Raw genomic sequence first — 22,916 nt, forward strand, 5'->3', positions numbered from 1 at the left:
ATTTATACACGAACGCGAGAAACGATCTCGTACAAGCGAAAAGTGGGATCCACGGATTTAAACGTCGACGAGATTGCCGGCAGCGTTCAGTCTTCCTCGTGAACAGCGAGCAGCCACTAAGTGGATAATGCGGAAATGGAGTCTCGATTCGAGAATGGTACTCGAATTTTCTGTATGTGTTCCTTTTCGCGACTTTCGGGAGGTCGATGACAATCGTGCACGTTTTTCTTCGCACCTGTTGCGCGTCCTGTGTTGTGGACTCGGTTATGAGGTGGAAGTTTCCGGAATGCCGTATTGGACAGCATTAGTGATACTGAAATAATTAAGATACCGGACGTGACATGGACGCGAGATAATTCTATACGACATTGGTCTCGGCTTTAGCGCCAACCTACATTAATTTTAATGCTCATCAACTTCTCGAAACGCTTTCTATTGCGACGTTTATTTCTCCGAGCCTCCTGAAACGCGCTGTACGCTTATCGATGGAATCGCAAAAATAGATCGCACGATTTATTTGTAGAAGGCTTACTGTTTCCGAAAATATTTCTATTTTTTTCTTGTAGAAATTTTCCGCGCAAATATTTGCCGATGACGCGATTCGTTTAATCAAGATGGAGTTAATATGTACCTTCATATTTTCCTCTTTTCCTGTGAAAAATTGTCTGTTCTTTGTGGAACACAATATTTACAACAAACACGTGCGATTCACATTTACTACTGATATCATTTTACAGTGAAAAACCTCCTTTACTTAAAACATCCTTTATTTAAAAATGAAAAAATAATAAATTATTTTTATTCCAGAAAGCCATGGCGGCACAGCAGCAAAGACAAACGGTCACCTCGACCGGCATCTTCAACCAAGAGAAGCACATGTTGACCACCAGCTCGCAGTCGAGCATCACGATAGCCTCAAACGGAGTGGCCTCAAAGTCCTCGATGATCAGCGCAGCGAATGCAGTGAATCAGTTAATGAACGGCATGAGGCCAGCCGAAGACGAGCTACTCTCTTTACCCTTGGATGATCTCGATCTCCTCTGTTCAAAGTCGAATCCTCAGGACGTCGATCGCGCCATCGCCAAGTACTCCAACTTCTTGGACAGCTTCGTGGAGCGTCTGAAGGCGAACGACGGGAAGAACGGCAAGGCTCCGTTGCTTCTGAACAGAGTGAACGAGATAATCAGAAAAGCCTGGGCTGTACCGACTCATGGACACGAGTTGGGTTACACCTTGTGCAATACCTTGAGGACGAGAGGAGGCCTTGATCTCCTCATGTCTAATTGTGTGGCCAGCGACCAGGATCTTCAGTTCTCCTCGGCCAGGTTGCTGGAACAATGTCTGACCACCGAGAACAGAGCGCACGTGGTGGAACACGGGCTCGAGAAGGTGGTGAACGTTGCGTGTGTCTGTACGAAGAACGCCAACTCGGTGGACCACTCCAGAGTGGGCACCGGTATCTTGGAACACCTGTTCAAGCACAGCGAAGGGACCTGCAGCGACGTGATCAGGCTAGGTGGTCTGGACGCCGTGCTGTTCGAGTGCAGGAAGAACGACGTCGAGACGTTGAGACACTGTGCAGGTGCTTTGGCTAATTTATCCTTGTACGGTGGTGCGGAGAACCAGGAGGCCATGATCAAGAGAAAAGTGCCCATGTGGCTGTTCCCTCTGGCGTTCCACAACGACGACAATATCAAATACTATGCCTGCCTGGCCATCGCTGTACTGGTAGCCAACAAAGAAATAGAAGCCGCGGTGCTGAAATCAGGCACCTTAGACCTGGTCGAGCCATTTGTCACCTCGCACAATCCTTACGAGTTCGCTAAATCCAACCTGGCACACGCTCACGGTCAAAGCAAGAACTGGCTGGAGAGGCTGGTACCCGTGTTGAGCTCGAAGCGAGAGGAAGCCAGGAACCTGGCCGCCTTCCACTTCTGCATGGAAGCGGGTATTAAAAAGCAACAGGGTAACACGGAAATATTCCGCGCCATTGGAGCGATTGAACCTCTGAAGAAAGTCGCCAGTTGTCCCAATGCCATCGCCTCCAAGTACGCGGCACAAGCTCTGCGGCTGATCGGTGAGGAGATCCCGCACAAACTCAGTCAGCAAGTTCCTCTCTGGTCGACGGAGGATGTCCGGGAATGGGTGAAGCAGATCGGGTTCGCGGAATGCGCGCAGAACTTCGTGGAGAGCAGGGTGGATGGTGATCTCCTGCTGCAACTGACCGAGGAGAATCTCAAGGAAGATATAGGACTCACGAACGGTATCAGGAGGAGACGGTTCACCAGAGAGTTACAGAACCTGAAGAAAATGGCAGACTACAGCAGTCGAGACACGGGTAACCTGAACAGCTTCCTGCAGTCGATTGGTCAGGAGTTCTCCATCTACACGTACAGTATGCTCAACGCTGGCGTTGACAAGGACTCGATCAGAAATCTGTCGGAAGATCAGCTTCAGACAGAGTGCGGGATCACAAACAGTATTCACCGGTTAAGGATACTGGACGCCATCAAGAACATGCAACACAATCAGTTGGGCTCGTGCGAAGACGAGTCGCCCGACAAATCCTTGGACGTGTTCGTTAGTTATAGGAGATCGAACGGATCTCAGTTGGCCAGTTTATTGAAGGTCCATTTGCAATTACGTGGTTTCTCTGTGTTCATCGACGTCGAGAGGCTAGAAGCTGGGAAATTTGACAATAACCTACTGCAGAGCATCAGACAAGCGAAACACTTCCTCCTTGTGCTCACGCCCAAGGCTTTGGAAAGGTGTATACAAGACACTGAGTGCAAGGACTGGGTTCATAGGGTAAGTGATTCAAACATGAGGTCCACTTAAGTGGAACCATACCGTAATCTCTTTATGTAATAGTTCTAAATGATGTTAATGATATTTGCAGGAGATTGTAGCAGCTCTACAGTCGCAGTGTAACATAATACCCATCATAGACAACTTCCAGTGGCCAGAGCCTGAAGAACTCCCTGAAGACATGCGAGCAGTATGTCATTTCAACGGTGTACGGTGGATCCATGACTACCAGGACGCATGCGTAGACAAGCTTGAAAGGTAAGTCCAAAAGAACCAAGTACTGAATATTTTAGATTATCTGAATTCTAGACAGACTAAAATAAAAAATTTCTTCTAATTCACAGGTTTATGCGAGGCGAGATACCAGTCAGATCAGATATTCCAAGGAGTATCGCGCCCAAAGATGTGACCCAACCGAACACGCCGGGTAACACAAACATTCGACAACCACCCAACTACCAACGTATGCACAGTAACGAAAGTAGGGGTAGCGACAAGGATTCAACAGGTGGGCGAGATTGACTAGAAGGCCCGCCCACAGCCATACCGAGCAGGTAGCCATTGATTACCGAGTGAACCACATACACTCGATTAACTAAAAGAACATTTATCCACACTAAACATTTGGATGCAACCGTTTAACACAATATTTTTGTTTTCATGCAGCCAGGATTAACAATCACGCTAAAGACAATCGATCATGACTAGGTCAGTCGATGAGATTCAGTTTTATTATTCGTGTTAAATTGGTGTCAGTTATCAGTGTCCGTAAATCGTTCTTTATGTTGTTTGCTTGGTTCAGTCTTGTATGGTACAACATCGTTAAGTTGAGATACGCTGAAATAATTTTATTTAATCGATGTCTTACCATACATACATTGGCGTAACTAGCAGTTTCATAAGAGATGGGTCGGCTTTAATTGCGCTTTGTATCACTATATTCTTCAGAAGTTTTAATCAATCCCGGGGCTCTATCTAGTTACGCCAATACATCATGAATTTTTATGTTCACATGGCTGTAAAATTAAGTATCTGTATTCACGTCTAAGGCACAACCCAGCACATCCTGAACGTAACTTTTCTCCTATTTTTCCTTTTCTCTCCCTGCACAGCTATCATAGAACTCTGGCATCAAACTTGAGAAACAAGTATTCCTTAAATGTATCCTCTCGCAGAAAACTGCAAATAAGAATTGCATGATTGCTATGTCTGTACAAACTACTCGTGTACGTGAATATGATTAAGAGATCTTATCGGTTTCGTTAAAATTACAGGCTTAGAAAATCGTCGAGTCCGTCCCGTTGGTTAATGGGTTTACCGCCTACGTCTCCGCGATTGAAGTTCACCCACACGCACCTTGGAGGAAGTCCAGTGCCTCGAAGACCTCCTCGTCACCCTCCTTCCCCGTCCGCTAGATCTCGTTCGTTGGAACTTCTGGATCGAGAGGAAAAGAAATCGGTCTCGCCGGTTAGAGAAGCAGAAACGCCGACGAGACCGAGGTCCAGAAGTTTGGACGGCCTACTGGACGAAGATGGTATAGTGCCAGACATGAAGACTGAAGAGTTGCCTACACAAAGTAACGAAAGTGATGCAACCAACCTTAAGGAACCTCTGGATGTTTCTGATAGACTTTCTGATAGAAAAGTGATAGGTGATGATGATCTTGTGCAAAAGGGAGATAAAGCAGAAGGTGAACCAATTGTTCAGATTAACAGAGATCAGAATCCAGTACCAGTTCCTAGACAACGAGTAAAAGCATCGGGTGTAGAAGCAAAATTAGAGCCGGAAAGGGAAGAAAAGTCTTCAAGTGAAGAGTGTAAAGAGCAAAGACCGAATCGTTTGGTGACCATGGATGGACAACTGATGGAGGATGAAAAGGAGGAGATTTCTCAGACGAGTTCGGAGAACGTTGATCCTTGTGATAGTAATGTAGAGTTGAAAGAGAAATTGCTGATGTTAACGGGATGTAACGATAAATCGACACTGCTCAAAGCGAGAAGCTGTGGCGCGGGGTTAGATTCTGACGAAAGCATTTCGTCGAACGAGTACAAGCCTAAATCGAAAGAACAAGGCTCGTTACTTTCTTTGCCAACTGGAGCCGAGCCAAAACGAAAGAAAAACTTTATGGACAAATGCGTGAACAAGGTACGGTCTTTCATGAGAAAGTAACTGTTGTTAAGTTGTTGGTTACGGTGATACAAAGACTTGTTATTTAATTTTACATTGTTAATTTTAGTGCATCGATACATTGTCGATCGGACAGCGGTGATTCCAGCTTAATATAACGTTTGTAATCGAGTATCGTGTACATTCCACTTGTGATTCGAACTCAGTAAAGTGACTATTTTTCTGAGCTTTACATTTACTGATGTTAATACTACACGCCTGCATGACCAAGTGATTTTTATAAATTTGAGAAGTCTGAAAATTGAAAACTTTGGACTTAGAGAATTTAGAAGTTCAAAATATAAGGCAAGCTGGAATGTACACGATATTTGAAGACTGCGCAGAGAATAACTATTAAAACGTCGCCACGGTAAAGATTCGAATTATCGTAATTTCTCTTCTATACAATGACAGGCAGCATAAAGGTGTGACTAATGCTGTGCCTATAACAAAGTGTCTTCTTAGAAATTCAGGATTAGGAAATACGACATACTGTTCCAAAATATACACGAATACGAAAGAGCCTGCTTTTTCAGGTGGCTTTTATATTTCCTTATTCGATTGTATTATAGATATACATATAAATACGTAGATAGATAGTATTGTTATTTGTAATACTATTTTTTAGTCGGTTTTTTTTAGAATTATCATAAAATAATGTTCCACTTATGAGTATACCGTAAGTGAAGGCAGCTAACCCGTACGAAATAATAAGAATTGTAACGTAACGATCAGTTACGCTATTTTATTGTTTAATAAATGTTTTAACTGTTATACTTATGTATGTAGCAAGTTCGAACAAATCCGTACGAAGTGAACCTTACGAAGCTTCGACATTGCAATATTCTAAGATTTTATTTTACCAAAGTTTCGTAAAGTAAACGTAAGAATTTTATCGGAAGTTTAAATGATGTTTCCCATCAAATAAATTTTATTCTGCAAAACATTACTGGCTTAATGTATTACCGATTAAAAGATTTTCCAAACTCTTTAATACAAAACTTTATTCAATAAAACATACAAGAACGTAACATTTGTCATTTATATATTATATCATTTTCCTCTTCTAACTCTTATTCCTATTCTCTTCTTATAAAAGTAATAAAACTGTAGGACACTGTGTTCCATGCCACAGACATTAAAAGTAATTTGCAATGGTCACTATATAATAGTCGATGTCCCTAACATGCTAAAATAAGATACTCGTGAGCAAGTATATAATTAAATAATGTATCTCCTAAAAAAATTAAATTATATCATTTATTTATGATATCAGTCCTTCCTCTAAGTCGTCGTAATAAAATCATATCATTAATCATGAGAGTCATACGCTTGGCATGTTGTGACAATAGTATGCAGTCTTCAAAGAACTGGACTATATAAGCTTCCGCTGCTTCTTGCAAGGCTAGAATTGCATTCGCTTGTAACCTAAATATACAAAAGAAGCACCTGATAATAAAACATAATCACTTTAATAAATTAATAAAACAAAATTTTACCTTCTAATATCTTGTCTTGGAAACAAATCAAAAAGAATATCTCTAACCAAACGTGCAAAAGACAGTTTTGGTATTATCAAACTCACTCTTTTTCTTAAGTATTTAATTTCTTGTAAAACTCGCGCACGTCTAGGTTTAAATACTAAGGTATGAGTCTAAAAGATATTAAACATCCACAGTAAGCAGATAAAGGATTTTTGCAACAAATTAACTAAGATACATGCATAAGCGATAAAAACAACTGAATCGTTATTTATAAACAATTACACTTACGCTAGATTTTTGGCTAGGTGTTCCCCGCCTAAAAAAATTATAATATCTTAACAATTATAATATTCTACACAATGTAATATTTATACTAGTGTAATGTTTATACTAGTGACTCTAAATAAAGAAGATGACCACTTTCATAACTGAAACTCACAATTTCAAAAGAAGGTAATTAAATAGTCGATATAAAATATTTCTCTACGATCGTTAACAGTATAAAAACTTTCTTAAATCACTGCATTTATTGACTTATTAAAAATATATCACACATCTTCTTGAACGTTATATCAGACATTGATCACGAAATTGATCGTGAACTAACCTTGACTCAGATTTTCGTCTAACCATTTTTAATGATCTCAGATCACGTACAGTATATATATATGCTTTTTCCAGCACTTCTTATCACGTTTGAGAGATTGTTAATTGTTTAATTATATCTTTCAGTCATTAAAAGTTATATTAACGACAATTTAATTATTGGCGCGAACTTTATTGCGTGAAGTTTGCCGTACAACTATATATTACGTGACGCTTACCGAAGCTTTTATTTGATGTGCGCAGTTAGTTCTGATTGGTTGCTGCGCTTCGTAACCAGGGGCAACGCGCATACACATTATAACCTCCATGACAGTTTACATAGCCAGTGCAGTTCAAATCATTTCTCCCCACTTCACATTTTTTATTGTTTTATATATTATTATCCACTGTATAAATAATTGAAGAAGTATCTTTAATGAATATACATATGGTGAATTAGTCCATAAAATCATTATAAATTGAATTTAAAAAAAAAATGGAACAAGTGGCGCCATCTCTCCGGCGAACAGGGTGAACTACACACGGTTGAAACTGTAATTTCATTAGTTCCTACCTTTCACCGCTAGATGTCCACGGAGTTGAAGTTTCTCGCTATAAAGTTGAGTTTTAGACCTCTAGCAGTGGAAATAGGAACTAATGAACCAGGGGTTTCAAATACGTGTAGTTCTACCTGTTTGCCGGAGAGATGGCGCTGGCTGTACAAATTCTGTTAACAGCGCCATCTAACGACAACTTCTGAACTATGAAAAACACGTGCAAAGTACCGACCGGATGTTGTCGGTAATTAATTGATTGCGCTTCAACGATAATATACCATCAGCGAAGTTTCTATTGTAGTTCCACGTATCGCTGCTAGATGGCGCTGCGTCGAACCTCCATAAGGGGACGTTCAGATTAGGCAAGTACATGTCAAAATAGCCTAATGTGAACGACATTTAATACAGCGCAAGAAAGCAATCGTCCGATTTATGTATTCATCACATTTTCTTCCATAACTTACAGTTTTCTTCAACACTTTAGAAGCAAATTAATTGCTTCATTATCTATATTCTTTCAACAGATTTTTATTAGCTTTCTACAAAATCCTGTACTACAGCGCACACTAATATGTACATATTGTTACGATAATTGCGTCCTAGAATTAAGTGTTAATAATGTATCTATCTATTAATAAAATATATTAAATCATTTGATGTACAAAAGTGATTGAAAATAAATATGAATAAAAACATGTATTTACGTATTTACTTATTTATAAATCCCGTCATTCCCATCCCCAAAAAATGCCCCAAATTTTAAAAAACAAAAATAAAAAACGAAATATTGAGAATTTGTATCAGGAGAACATGCATTATGAGAAGGTATTCTTTGTGCTTCATGGAATTTTCATAACGTCATTTCAAGAAATTTCGGAGCGCGATTTTTCAAATTCTATCGAACATTTTTGAAAATTTGTATCAGGAGAACATAAGTTATGAGGAGGTATTCTTCGTGCCACTTCTTGGAATTTTGATGACGTCAAATTCCAGGAATTCCCGCGTCAGATTTTTGAAATTCCATCGACCCATTTTCGAAAATTTGTATCAGGAGAACATGAGTTGTGAGGAGGTATTCTTAGTGCCACTTCTTGGAATTTTGATGACGTCAAATTCCAGGAATTCCCGGGCCAGATTTTTGAAATTCCACCTACCGATTTCGAAAATTTGTATCAGGAGAACATAAGTTATGAGGAGGTATCCGTGCCACTTTTTGGAATTTTGATGACGTCAAATTCCAGAAATTCCCGGGGGAGATTTTTGAAATTCCACCTACCAATTTTGAAAATTTGTATCAGGAGAACATAAGTTGCGAGGAGGTATTCTTAGTGCCACTTCTTGGAATTTTGATGACGTCAAATTCCAGAAATTCCCGGGGGAGATTTTTGAAATTCCACCTACCAATTTTGAAAATTTGTATCAGGAGAACATAAGTTGCGAGGAGGTATTCTTAGTGCCACTTCTTGGAATTTTGATGACGTCAAATTCCAGGAATTCCCGGGCCAGATTTTTGAAATTCCACCTACCGATTTCGAATATTTGTATCAGGAGAACATAAGTTGTGAGGAGGTATTCTTAGTGCCACTTCTTGGAATTTTGATGACGTCAAATTCCAGGAATTCCCGGGCCAGATTTTTGAAATTCCACCTACCGATTTCGAAAATTTGTATCAGGAGAACATAAGTTATGAGGAGGTATCCGTGCCACTTCTTGGAATTTTGATGACGTCAAATTCCAGAAATTCCCGGGGGAGATTTTTGAAATTCCACCTACCAATTTTGAAAATTTGTATCAGGAGAACATAAGTTGCGAGGAGGTATTCTTAGTGCCACTTCTTGGAATTTTGATGACGTCAAATTCCAGGAATTCCCGGGCCAGATTTTTGAAATTCCACCTACCGATTTCGAATATTTGTATCAGGAGAACATAAGTTGTGAGGAGGTATTCTTAGTGCCACTTCTTGGAATTTTGATGACGTCAAATTCCAGGAATTCCCGGGCCAGATTTTTGAAATTCCACCTACCGATTTCGAAAATTTGTATCAGGAGAACATAAGTTATGAGGAGGTATCCGTGCCACTTCTTGGAATTTTGATGACGTCAAATTCCAGAAATTCCCGGGGGAGATTTTTGAAATTCCACCTACCAATTTTGAAAATTTGTATCAGGAGAACATAAGTTGCGAGGAGGTATTCTTAGTGCCACTTCTTGGAATTTTGATGACGTCAAATTCCAGGAATTCCCGGGCCAGATTTTTGAAATTCCACCTACCGATTTCGAATATTTGTATCAGGAGAACATAAGTTGTGAGGAGGTATTCCTCGTGCCACTTCTTGGAATTCTTATGACGTCAAATTCCAGGAATTCCCGGGCGCGATTTTTGAAATTCCACCGACCCATTTTCGAAAATTTGTATCAGGAGAACATGAGTTGTGAAGAGGTATTCTTAGTGCCACTTCTTGGAATTTTTATGACGTCAAATTCCGAGAATTCCCGTGGCGCGATTTTTGAAATTCCACCGCACGATTTTGAAAATTTGTATCAGGAGAACATAAGTTGTGAAGAGGTATCTATCATGCTACTTCTTGGAATTTTGGTGACGTCAAATTCCAGGAATTCTCATGTTCTCTTGATACAAATTCTCTCTTTTGAATATGTAAATTTTTATTGTGTTGGGTTTGTTAGGTAACAATAAATACTCAATGAATGTTGATAAATTGTTCTTTATTTTCACCACTTTTCATACAATATCCCTTAAAAACTATCCCTTAATAAAGGTTTCACTATCGCAGATGATACTGTACTATCATTGTGAGGGTACACACATAATATTTTTCTGACTTATTTTCGGGCATGCGTAGAATTCTTCATGATCGACGGCTTGATAATAGAACTCTTCTTGACCGACAATTCTGATGAACACCATATTATAATATGATGCTCTGCCATCTAGCCGTGAAAAGCAGGAACTAATGAAAGTCCAGTTGCCGACACGTATAGTTCACCCTGTTCGCTGGAGAGATGGCGTTAATGTTATAATATTTCGATTGTATTAAATTATTATCGATTTTTTGGGATTAATATGCAATAATTAAATTCTTGAATTTTTAAATTTCTGCAGTTATTAATTTTTGCGTTCCTGAATTCTTAAATTTCCCAAATTCCTAATTTCTCAAATACCTAATTTCCCAAATTCCACATTCCCAAATTCCAAATTCTCCAAATTCCAAATCCCGCAAATTCCAAATTCCTCAAGTTCTAAGTTCCCCAAATTTCAAATTCCCCAAATTCCAAATCCCACTAATTCCAAATTCCCCAAGTTCCAAGTTCCCCAAATTCCAAGTTCCTCAATTCTCCCAAATTCTTAATTTATCGAATTTCTAATTTTCTGAATACTTAATTTCCCGAATTTCTAATTTTCTGAATACTTAATTTCCCGAATTCCTAATTTCCCAAATTCCTAATTTCCAAATTCTTAATTTCCCGAATCCCTAATTTCCCAAATCCCCAAGTCTCCGAGTCCCCAAGTCCCCAAGTGCCTAAATCCCCAAATCCGAAAATTTTCAAACCCTAAAATTCCCAAATCCCAAAATTCCCAAATCGCCAAATCCTCAAATCCCCAAAATCCTAAATTTTCAATCTCCCAACAAGCCTCCCAAAATCGCACACTTCCAAAGATTTTATATTTTCATACAAACCGCCATCTGCACAAGCTTCTCCCTCGATAGAGGGCACCGCAAATCGAAAAAGATGGTAGGGGAAAAAAAGTGGCGCGTTACTATCTCACGATGAAATCTCATTCTACTTGTCTAACCATTCAACCGACTTTTCTACTTCGCCACTTGCGCGTTCGTTTACGTGCGATTAATAACTGGATTTTTCCTACTAGCGCCAGCTACTCGCGCGAGTATTGAACCATTGCAAACCACTTCTAAAAGTTGGTAAGTTCATAGTCCTTTTTGTTATATATTTACATTATTTCGGTGCGAATTTCTCGATGCCTTCTTGCCCTTCGCTTTATCCCTTTCCTTTTTGCGGTGCGTGAAAGACAGGAACATCCCTAACGGCCTTTGCTGACCTTCAAAGCCGGCTTTGATTTTTATGTTGGAACTCGCAAACGTTTGTGTAAAAATGCGGGAGAAAATGGAATGTTAATAAATGTAAATATTGCAAGTAATTGATGCGTGGAGTAAGAGCTTAAACTTTCATCTTTCATGTTGGAAATTCTGATTTTAATATGGTTTAGAAATTTAAGAATAAATTGTTGGCGTGACATTTAATATATCACTGTTTTTTTTTAGTGGGTAAACTTGAGACGTTTAATTAAATATATAAAATAATTTTTAATGTGAAATGATTGATGAAAGTGGCAGTTATGTTTATAATTTATTTTTTCTAGAAATGGAAGACGTATGGAGTGGAAGTGTTAGCTTATGGTTAGCTTATGTTATATGTGACTCAAAGTGTTAGCTCATGTTATATGTGACTGAAGGTGTTAGCTCATGTTATATGTGACTCAAAATGTTAGCTCATGTTACATGTGACTTAAAGTGTTAGTTTATGTTATATGTGACTCAAAGTATTAGCTCATGTTATATGTGACTCAAAGTATTAGCTCATGTTATATGCGACTGAAAGTATTAATCTATGTTATATGTGACTTAAAGTGTTAACTAATATGTGACATATATTAAAATATTAATTTATACATGACTCAAGATATAAACCTATATGACTGAAAGTACTAACATTAAAACTACCAAATATGTAAAATAAAATATTCACAAGTCTCTTATATCAAATCACAAAAATTGTAAAGATATTTTTATTCAATCCTACGTTAATTTTTATTACAGAAATTATTGTATATATTAATTTATATTTCATCGTATATTTATGTATTTATCTACTTCATTTTTGATGTTGAATTAAGTGTGCACCGGTATGGTCAGTTACATATTGCAGTTAAGGTGTTAATATAGGATATTTACATGAATCATCTGGGTATTCAGGACCTGCAAAATACCCGAGTAGATCAAAGTTCCCCTACTTCCACTGAAATACCGGAATTAACTCATACGTTTCACAGGAAAATACAGGAACAAAAGACAAATTTGCGTTAAATTATTAGTCACGAGTGGGATGCCCTTTTGCAGCCTACTCGTGGATTCATGGTCATCTACACTCTGCTGCAAAATTATAATACATCTGTCATTTTGATAAATTTTATTATGTGCACTGAATGTAAATTACGTTATAAATAAGTAATATTAAATATTTTAATACAATATCAAGTAAATTTAAATACTTGAATATAATATTAAATAAATGTAAATATTCGAATACAATATTAAATAAATTTAAATATTCGAATACAATATTAAATAAATGTAAATATTCGAATACAATATTAAATAAATTTAAATATTTTAATGTAATATTGAATAAATTTAAATATTGGAATATAAATACTGAATATTGAATTTATTTTTTTTTATTAAAAAATAAGAAAATGTGGTAGCACATGTATAATATTAATAAGTTAATAAAAATTAGTTCACAAAGATATGTTTTTAGATATGTGTGTAAAACACAAAATTAAAAATTCAAAACTTACTCATACATTGAAAAATATATTTTTGTAAACGAGCTATTATATTATGTTCATAATATTTTATTTTTAGATAAAAACAGGTTTACAAGAATGAGGAAAAAACTAATAACAAGATGTTCATTAAAACAGTAATACATTCTTCGAATAAATTTTACTGATACGTACAAAAATATATTTTTATAATCAAATTTTTATTTACTTGCTAATTATATAGATATACTATCACTTTATCTTTTATACACTCGCTTCTTCAATATTAAATACTGAAAGTTTACACTGAAATATAGAATCGTTCTTTCTATACTGATTTATATAATTATTTAATAACACATCGATTTAGCGATGGCCATCTAACTTAAATGCAACTTTTTATCTCATAGTGTTGCATTATCTACCGTTTGCATAACCTGACGTCTACGCATCCTTCAACAGTTTATAATTTTAGATCCGGAGATCCGGCAAACCTTGACAGTGCGGAATAAAAAGTTGTATATGTACATGTACCATCGAATACTAGTCCGAAACCGTGTTCATCCTCGAAACTGCATACTCGCGGAAAAGTTAATATTAGAACGATCAATTCTCATGGGAGAACTCGTACGGCAACGCAGAAATGATTATTGCAGTAAAAATAACATGAACGATTCTGTTATCGAACGTACGGGAATGTAATTGCTTAAAGATACATTTGTTATTAATATATATAAATTTTTTTTTGTGTGAGATATTGATTATCGTAAGCTTTTAAGCTAATGAGTGTGTGATATTGAATCACGAAAGATTGTTAATGAATTATTATGAATGGAAATTAGTAACAGTTTGGTATTTGCTTTATTAATCCTTTTTGCTTTATTAATATTTATGTAACATTTTGTAATTGTATAAAGGAAAATTAATCTTATTATTATAAATAAATGAATAATAATTATTAATGAGAATCAATAACATTTTATTCCAATATTTGCTTTATTAACATTTACACATCATTTTCTAAATATTACAGAAAAATTATTTTACTGATGATTGCACACTCCTTGTTAATTTGAGCAAATTGTCATTTAGATTATAATGAAGACTCATCTATTATTTTTATGTAACTGATGGCTTTAGAGATACATACCTATTTAGTAACTTATCTCGTAAAAATTTGTAATTAAACTTGTTAACGAGCGCTTTAATAAAACAACGCAATTAAACAATCTTTTATCAACGTTTTAAGTAGATAAAGTGCTTCTAATATTAATGTTAAAATTTGATTTCATAGAACTGCACGTAGTAAATGATAAGTAAATAATATTGAAGAGATGGAGACTTAAGAAATAAGTATTGTTTTTTCTTGTATAATCATATTTTCCTTGTATAATCCAGTTTTGCCCCGGAGTGTACACAACGGAGAAACATAAATGAGTAGCAAGAATTTGCGATGATGTAAATGTACGCACGCAGACATTGTAGGCTACCTCAAGGAAAATGATAGCATGATAGCCATTCATTAAAAAGTGATTAGTAAATTTACAAATTGAGCAAGTTAGATAATTTCATATTCTGGTATTTGGGGCTTAGGAAATTGAGGAATTAGGGAGGAGGGAATGTAGGGACTTAGAGAACGTGGGGTTTGGGGAAATTGGGAAGTTGTGAATTAGGAAATTAGAGAATTGAGGAGTAAAGATTGCAGGGACTTGAAAAGTTGGGGCTTAGAGAATTTGGGGTTTAGAGAATTTGGGTATTTAGGAGATTTGGGGATTAGAGAATTTGGGGTTTAGAGAATTTGGGATTTAGGAAATTTGGGACTTAAAGAATTTGGGATTTAGGAAATTTGGGAATTAGAATTTGGGGATTAGAGAATTTGGGGATTTAGAAAATTTGGGGATTGGAGAATTTGGGATTTAGGAAATTTGGGGCTTAGAGAATTTGGGATTTAGGAAATTTGGGAATTAGAGAATTTGGGAATTAGAGAATTTCGAGTTTAGAGAATTTGGGATTTAGGAAATTTGGGGATTAGAGAATTTGGGTATTAGAGAATTTGGGATTTAGGAGATTTGGGAATTAGAGAATTTGGGAATTAGAGAATTTGGGGTTTAGAGAATTTGGGATTTAGGAAATTTGGGGATTAGAGAATTTGGGGTTTAGAGAATTTTGGATTTAGGAAATTTGGGGTTTAGAGAATTTGGGATTTTGGAAATTTGGGGCTTAGAGAATTTGGGATTTAGGAAATTTGGGAATTAGAAAATTTGGGGCTTAGAGAATTTGGGATTTAGGAAATTTGGAAATTAGAGAATTTGGGATCTAGGAAATTTGGGATTTAAGGGAATTTGAGATTTAGATAAACAGTGAATTAGGGAAATAAGGAATTAGGAAATTTGGGATTTAGAGAAATAGGGAATTAGGAAATTAGGAAATTATGAATTTGGGAATTTAGAGATCTAGAAATTTGGAAAACTGAAAACTTTGATAAATTACAATCGTAAAAAATTAGAACCGTAAGAAATTAGAAAATTAGGGATTGAAAAATTAAAAAATACTAAAATATTTGAGGATTCAACATTTGAAAATTAAACAATTTCACATTCATCGTATCGGAAACTAGAGACGTTACGTAATACAGCTATGATAGTTGTATCATAAATAACGCAAAGCGTGAACAATCATTACCATAATGTAATCGAGTACTATAATTATTGTTAGAATCATCAATTCATTTAAATTCTTCGGAAGATCCTTTACGTGATCATGATTCCGAATGGATAAATCTTGTGGCGTCTTAAATGATACCATAACTTCGTAAATATTTTACAATACAATGTTATGTAAAAAAACATTACAATCTTATGTACAGAATTACAATGTCGCATAAATGATATATTAAATTCTTGCGTTAATAAAATTTCTTTATGTTATTATCCTCTGAAATATGTACGTAAAATTTTATTTCTTTGAATGCAACCGTGTATATTTATTATCATATCATTTCACAATGCTTTTCACGACAAATTTATATTCTTTATTAATAACTTTTATTACATACATTTGGATTTCTATTAATTTTGAAGAGACAGAAAATGATAGATACTAATTTACAGGAAAAAAGTCGAACAGGAAATACCACGGATCCACTGATGAAACAGCGTGAACCTATGGCAACCGTATCCTTATTTCATTTTTATTATAATATTACTTTTATGTTTATTCACATTTTTTTAGAAATGTAAAAATTTATAATAATAAATATTGCAAGATGAGGAATAATAGATTATGTCACGAAACGCGAAAACTCATTTTACCTTCATTAAGACAAATTACCCTTGATGGACATGATCATTAACTGACCTAATTGATTACGTGTGGCCAACACTGTAGACTCTTAACTCGTATATCGAATTATTGTCTAACTCTTCTGTTTTGAGATAAACAGACATTTTTTACTTGTTACAGTATATCTGTGGTTTTGTTACAAAAACATCTTCTTTCATCTTTAATAATTTTTATGATTCCATACATTCCATTGTATAACATAATCATATAATATGATATAATATAAGTACAATCATATTGCCATGTACCAATATCATCAAATACAATTTTACATACTATAAAACATAATACTTTCAATCACAAATTTAACATGTAAACGATACGTAATAATTTAACATGTAATATATGTACGATACAAAATATTTCACTTACCTGCCCGCATATAGTGATACATGTATTAATACATCTGCAACACATCAGCAGCAATGTCTATCGCATTATCGGACGATGACAAAATTAATGACATCAAGGAGCAGTTGGTACCTAATAATTCTGAACGCGACGATGCATTAGAAACATGTAATTCCAATGAAACAGATGATAGCGAAAATTGCATACATGTCGAAAATAAAGAAGATCCCAATATCATAGGTGAGCTTGATGCCAATATCATATGTTTCCTTCCTAATTTGAACCTCATTAATATTTACATTAACACATTTATGTATCTTTATACAAATTTTTATGGACTTCTTAAATTTAGAAATGTGAGAATTTTTAACTTTTTTTGCAAATTTTTAATATTTGAAAACGAAGAACTTTCAAATCTTTTGAATTCTTAAATTAAGAAATGCAAGAATTTTTAATTTTCTATAAACTTCATGTTTAAAATATTTAAATGATAATTTTATTTTATAATATTCGAAAGTACGATAATTTTTAACATTTGAAAATGGTAAAACTTTCAAACCTTTTAGTTTCTTAAATTTGAAAATGCGATAACTCTTTAATTTGAAACATTTGAAAAGACGATAATTTTTATATTTAAATATACAATCTGTTAGATTATATTGGAGCAATACCTTTCGCCATCATACACGATTTACCAAACAAGACAAACGATGATCGCTACAATGTCTTCATCCCCGGAGAAGATATCCGCGCAAGAATCACAGATATCGAACGTAACGTAACAACTCACCCCATGTACCCAAATTTATACATCATAGAACTTACGCATGGACCATTCACTTGGACGATCAAGAAACGTTATAAAGATATTCAATACTTGCATAATCAACTGCAGTTATACAGAGCTACCTTAGACATACCTTTCCCGACAAAGCTTCACACAGAAAGGAGAAAAAATTTGAGAAATTTACAGGATGGAAAAGAAAATGGGTGTCGGAAAGGTGCATTGCCGTGGTATGAGAAAATTATTTCATAAAAAGTCAAATTTGAAAAAAAAAAACAGTATATCTCACGAATTTTGTTCATTTGAATATCTTAGTTATTTTAAATAATACTAGGAAATATTATTAGTTATTTACAATTGAAAGTATTTGCATTAAAAATTTTATTTACATTATTTATTACTACCACATTGTGTAGTGTCCTAAACCCTACAACTTTTACAAGTTTCTCATATTGTTTGAAAATAAGATATTTAAAAGGACAATAAACAAATTGTCGTACATTTTTAGTTTTCCCAACAAGCCAGAGTGTCTAGTATCCTACGACCAATTGGAACAAAGAAAAAAAGCGATAGAGGAATATTTAAATAATTTATTGGCAATAGAAATTTACTTGCGTCGTCCCGAAACTGTAAGTCATTCAAATAGTATTAACATACTGTACATATATTTAATATACTAATTTCTATAAAATGTTTCTAGATTAATTTTCTAGCAGTCTCGCACTTATCCTTCATAGCAGAGTTAGGTGTGAAGGGTAAAGAAGGAATCGTTTTAAAACGAGCCGCCATAGGCGAAAGAATTCAGTATCGTTTCTTTGGACTTTTTCATAGAATGTTCTGGATGCAATTTTATCAATTTTGCACAAATTTGTTCGGAAAATGGCATTCGCGACACCTTGTCGTGAAAGACACCTTCGTTGCTTATCTCAAGCCTAAAGAAGGTGTCATAAAGTCAGTCATTTTGATGGACAATGGATTTGGAACTAGTTTCGGGAATGAAATTGAGAGTTTCAAGAATGGCATGCTAATTGGGAATTTGAATAAACGTATAATAATCAGATGCTGGACCAAAAGGAATGCCAAGGAATGGAGAGAGTGTATACACGAAATTAGTTATAAACATGGTGAACTTTTCAAGTTTATGGAGATTTGAAAATTTGGGAATTTGAGGTTTAGGAGACTTGGGGATTTAGGGACATCAAGATTAAAAATTATCAGAGTTATATTGCACATTTGAAAGATTGAAAATTATGGAATGTAGAGTTATGGGAATTTAGACATTGAGTACTTGAAGATTTGAAAATTTGGATATTAAAAATTTATAAATGTAGCAACTTTCAAAGTTTGGAATTCTAAAAAATTGAAAACTTGGAAACCTGTAACTTCTCTAAATTCTAAGTACCCACTTTACTTTTCAAATAAAGTACATCCACATATTCATTATTGCCATATTACCTGGTACAAAATTGCACATTATTTTATTAAAAATATAGTAAATAGCTAATAAGAATTTGTCAAAAATTCCAACAAAAATCTGCTAAAAAGTATCGAAGACTAAATAACAAATTGCATTACACAGGTCAAGATTTCATACAATCAAATCCACATAGTTCATTCGCACCCTACCGTTCACCCGTGCCAGCTGCCTGGTTCGTCGACGGAGCAAACTACATGTCTGCTGTTGCAGACGCCTTAGAAAATGCCAAAGAAGAAATTTTTATCGCAGACTGGTGGTTATCACCTGAAATTTACTTGAAGCGACCAGCAAATAACAGTGACTACTGGAGGCTAGATAACATTTTAGAAAGAAAGGCGGTAAGTTGCCTAATATCCAGCTCTCAACTATCAAGTCAACTATTTTTAAATTTGTTGCAATTTCCAATTTTTTCATGCTAACAGTATATTTGGTAAGGCTAGCATACCATTCATTAAAACATCTCGAAAAACCGAATACTCATTGTAATTAATTTTCTTCTCAGTTGGCAGGGATAAAGGTATTTGTAATGATCTACAAAGAAGTGGAGCTTGCACTGGGTCTAAACAGTTTCTACAGCAAGCAACGATTAATGGAGAAATGTCCGGAAAATATAAAAGTAGTGCGTCATCCTGACCACGCGAAAATAGGAATATTTTTTTGGGCACATCACGAGAAGATCGTAGTCGTGGACCAGAGTATTGCCTTCCTTGGAGGAATTGATCTGTGCTATGGTAGATGGGATACTTATGAGCACAGGTTGGTCGATTTAGGTGAGCTAAATTTTTAGATGACAAAACCTCCGCCTGTATTAAACTCATTACATTTGTTTCGGATACAGGATCAGCGAATCACTCCGACATCTACATTCCCTCCACGGGACGATTTATAAGTACGAGCAGCAAAAAGAACACGCAAGATACGCAAAAACATGTCTTGCTGCCATTAGCTATTACAACGAACACAGTCGTCATGGCAACGACGAGATCTATACCTGTATTGTGAGCAACTTTTTTTGAATGTTCTTTATACAACAACTTGATGAATTCTTGAATGAGCTTATTTTTCAGACCAGTAAGAAGGAAGAGGTCGATAACAGCGTTATCAGAATTGGAACCTGAAAAATTATTAACGCAATCTTCTGATGACTTGCATATTGTAAAATGTGATACTCCACATATGAAGAGAAAAAACTTGTTTGCAATGGCAAAAGATACAATGAACAAAATGAAACGCAGTATAAAATTAGGAGAAAAGCGAAGCAGCATGGTAGATAATACAGAAGCTGGTAACGAGGATGATAAGGATAAGTGCGTACATTTCTGCAAAATATATATTTTAAGACTGACGTGTTATTTGCTGATATATTTCCAGTAACGTAACGCGAAATCTGAGCGAGACTGCAGCGACATACGAGGACAAAGATGTACATTCGGAACATCATGGAGAGCCTAAATGGTGGATCGGAAAAGACTACACGAACTTTATTGTTAAAGATTTTACGGATCTTGAGAAACCTTATCAAGATTTAATAAATAGGAATACGACTCCTAGGATGCCATGGCATGATATAGGAGTTATGGTGCAGGGAGCTTCAGCTAGGGATGTGGCTAGGCATTTTATTCAACGGTGGAATGCGATCAAAGTAAATACTTAAGTTACTTTACCTCTAACGGCTATATTAATGATAAAGTGGTGATGAATGTTGATGCTGGAGCTGAATCCAACAGATATGTTGATGATAGAGTGGTGACGAATGTTGATGATGGAGCTGAATCCAACAGATATGTTGACGATAGAGTCGTGATGAATGTTGATGGAGCGAAATCCAACAGATATGTCGATTGTAGAATGGTGACGAATGTTAATAGAGCTGAATCTACAAAGAGTAGAACTGCACCTATAAAGAAATAATAGTGAAACTTAATCCTTAGGCATATAAGAGTAGAAGAATGTTATTACTTACAGGTAGAGAAGGCAAGGCTATTAACAACTTATCCGTTCCTACTACCAAAATCGTACAGGGACCTCAAAACCGACGCACCATTCATCAATCCAGAATATATGCACAATGTCAAATGCCAGGTGCTCAGATCAGTTAGCTGTTGGTCTGCGGGTTTCTTCGACACTGAAACTTTAGAGCGGAGCATACAGGAAGCATACATAGAAGCAATCAGTAAAGCAGAAAGGTAGAATTAATATTAACACAGAACATAAATTGTCAAAATCAGAGAACTGTTCTGCAGATTACTAGAACCTGTTATTTCTCGTTTTAGGTACATATACATAGAGAACCAATTTTTCATAACTCTGGCATCCATGGATCAAACTGCAGTACAGAATCGTATAGGAGAAACGTTATTGGAACGAATTTTGAGAGCACACAGGGAAGGTGCAGTGTTCAGAGTGTTCGTAATAATGCCTCTGTTGCCTGGATTTGAAGGAGAAGTCGGAGGACCAAGTGGCACCGCGTTGCGTGCGATAACTCATTGGAACTATGCTTCCATAGCTTGGTAAGAAATCTGGATGATATACTTTGAATTAAATTTAAACCAAACCTCTTTCGATCACAAACAGGGGTAAAAGTGCTCTCCTAAATCGACTGATTGAGGCGGGAATAGATGACCCTAACGAGTACATTACCTTCCACGGTTTAAGAACTCATGCAATATTAAACGGTGCATTGGTGACCGAACTGATTTATGTTCATAGTAAGCTGTTAATTGTAGATGACAATACAGTCATTTGTGGGTCAGCCAATATCAATGACAGAAGTATGGTAGCGACGAGAGACAGTGAGATTGCGGTGATAATTCACGTGAGTTAATGTAACAGTCGTACTCGGATACAACTGGAATCACTTAATGAAATTCTCCTGTGATTACAGGATCAAGAGTTCGAGGATGGAAGAATGAACGATATACCGTTTCCTTGCGGTAAATTCGCGGGGTCCTTACGGAAACATTTATTTTCTGAACATTTGGGATTGTTCAAAACGAACGAAGACCTGGACGTAACTGATATAATTAAGAAGTCTTTCTATAGAGATGTGTGGCGTGCTAGGAGTTATAGAAACACGGAAATTTTTGAGGAAGTATTTCATTGCATTCCGACAGACGTGGTCGTTAATTTTAACATATTGAAAGCGTATCAAGCTGATGAACCACTTAGTTCATCGGATCCTCTTTTGGCTCAAGAAAAGGTCAAAGATATCAAGGTATAAATAATGACAAAATTATTAATGTTATTATGATTTAATAATATAGATATTACTATGAAAAGGTATAATTTTGTTAAACTTTACAGGGACATTTGGTGGATTTGCCATTAAAGTTTCTATGCAACGAAGATCTGAAGCCTGCTCATGGTACAGTAGAGGGAATAATGCCAACAGTGTTATGGACATAAATTATTTATAAATGAAGTTCAGTGGGATTTGCATGAATAATTTAATACTGTTGATTATTAACCAAAGTACAACAGATTGTCTGGTACTTATGACTGAGTACTTTATCATTCCAATAAATTCTTAAACAATAAGAATTGTGACTGAATAGTGAGGCATGGCATGTACAGGGGGTGCAGAATAGACTACATATCATTTTATGAGACGATGTACTGAAATATTGTGTAATGAGTAGAATAAGAAAATGAGCATATGCAAGAAACGTGATGTCTTTCGAAAAAATAAACAATGTCAAAGAAAATATTTTTAAGTAAAGTTTCAACTAAAAAGCGAACCGTAGCTCGAAATCGTAACTTAAAGATTAATAAAATCTTTA

The 22,916-nt window shown here is 35.6% G+C and overlaps 3 protein-coding genes across 12 annotated transcripts in view; 2 read left to right on the top strand and 1 right to left on the bottom strand.

Annotated features, from left to right (window-relative positions):
• Sarm (sterile alpha and armadillo motif) overlaps positions 1-4,263 on the top strand; it is a 128,224-nt gene extending 123,961 nt beyond the window's left edge. For 5 of the 8 annotated variants that reach the window (XM_012281537.2, XM_012281534.2, XM_012281535.2 and 2 more), the window contains 4 exons: positions 808-2,808; positions 2,900-3,066; positions 3,153-3,316; positions 4,083-4,263. In XM_012281537.2, coding sequence (XP_012136927.2) covers positions 808-2,808; positions 2,900-3,066; positions 3,153-3,316; positions 4,083-4,117 — 2,367 coding nt within the window. In that variant the 3' untranslated portion in view covers positions 4,118-4,263. Of the gene's footprint in view, positions 1-807; positions 2,809-2,899; positions 3,067-3,152; positions 3,363-3,474; positions 3,517-4,082 lie in introns of all 8 variants that reach the window. The other 3 variants (XM_076530634.1, XM_076530635.1, XR_013037841.1) reach the window with 2 other exon arrangements.
• Positions 4,264-5,960: 1,697 nt separating this feature from the next.
• On the bottom strand, positions 5,961-7,281 carry LOC100879108 (histone H3.3-like). Of its 2 annotated transcripts, XM_012281540.2 has the most exons (5): positions 7,066-7,281; positions 6,747-6,774; positions 6,474-6,628; positions 6,305-6,402; positions 5,961-6,211 (listed from the first exon to the last, which is right to left on the bottom strand). In XM_012281540.2, exons 1-5 carry the CDS (start codon positions 7,089-7,091, stop codon positions 6,156-6,158), a joined length of 363 nt encoding a protein of 120 aa, XP_012136930.2. In that variant the 5' UTR covers positions 7,092-7,281; the 3' UTR covers positions 5,961-6,155. The 2 variants fall into 2 exon arrangements, with proteins under 2 accessions (XP_012136930.2, XP_003701687.2); XM_003701639.3 differs by having other exon boundaries at positions 5,961-6,402.
• Positions 7,282-11,392: 4,111 nt separating this feature from the next.
• Positions 11,393-22,841, top strand: LOC100878997 (phospholipase D1-like). Of its 2 annotated transcripts, XM_012281520.2 has the most exons (16): positions 11,393-11,540; positions 16,294-16,356; positions 16,912-17,116; positions 17,530-17,890; positions 18,169-18,289; positions 18,361-18,784; positions 19,240-19,475; positions 19,640-19,907; positions 19,976-20,135; positions 20,205-20,444; positions 20,509-20,779; positions 21,103-21,323; positions 21,411-21,647; positions 21,712-21,952; positions 22,022-22,351; positions 22,441-22,841. In XM_012281520.2, the coding sequence occupies exons 3-16, from the start codon at positions 16,951-16,953 to the stop codon at positions 22,540-22,542; spliced, it is 3,378 nt and encodes a 1,125-aa protein (XP_012136910.2). In that variant the 5' UTR covers positions 11,393-11,540; positions 16,294-16,356; positions 16,912-16,950; the 3' UTR covers positions 22,543-22,841. The 2 variants fall into 2 exon arrangements, with proteins under 2 accessions (XP_012136910.2, XP_003701686.2); XM_003701638.3 differs by lacking the exon at positions 16,294-16,356 and having other exon boundaries at positions 11,398-11,540.
• Positions 22,842-22,916: the final 75 nt, after the last annotated feature.

Source organism: Megachile rotundata, chromosome 4, assembly GCF_050947335.1.
Source record: "Megachile rotundata isolate GNS110a chromosome 4, iyMegRotu1, whole genome shotgun sequence".
NCBI classification, from domain to species: Eukaryota; Metazoa; Arthropoda; class Insecta; order Hymenoptera; family Megachilidae; genus Megachile; species Megachile rotundata.

What these genes read in the sequence shown, in the direction of transcription:
- LOC100879108 (XM_003701639.3), bottom strand. Translation starts at nt 7,091, where the DNA reads ATGGTTAGACGAAAATCTGAGTCAAG. An exon ending in AGACGAAAATCTGAGTCAAG is followed by an intron (nt 6,775 to 7,065) that starts GTTAGTTCACGA and finishes TAATTTTTTTAG; the next exon opens with GCGGGGAACACCTAGCCAAA. An exon ending in CACCTAGCCAAAAATCTAGC is followed by an intron (nt 6,629 to 6,746) that starts GTAAGTGTAATT and finishes AATATCTTTTAG; the next exon opens with ACTCATACCTTAGTATTTAA.
- LOC100878997 (XM_012281520.2), top strand. Translation starts at nt 16,951, where the DNA reads ATGTCTATCGCATTATCGGACGATGACAAAATTAATGACATCAAGGAG. An exon ending in CGGAAAGGTGCATTGCCGTG is followed by an intron (nt 17,891 to 18,168) that starts GTATGAGAAAAT and finishes GTACATTTTTAG; the next exon opens with TTTTCCCAACAAGCCAGAGT. An exon ending in CGAAATTAGTTATAAACATG is followed by an intron (nt 18,785 to 19,239) that starts GTGAACTTTTCA and finishes TGCATTACACAG; the next exon opens with GTCAAGATTTCATACAATCA.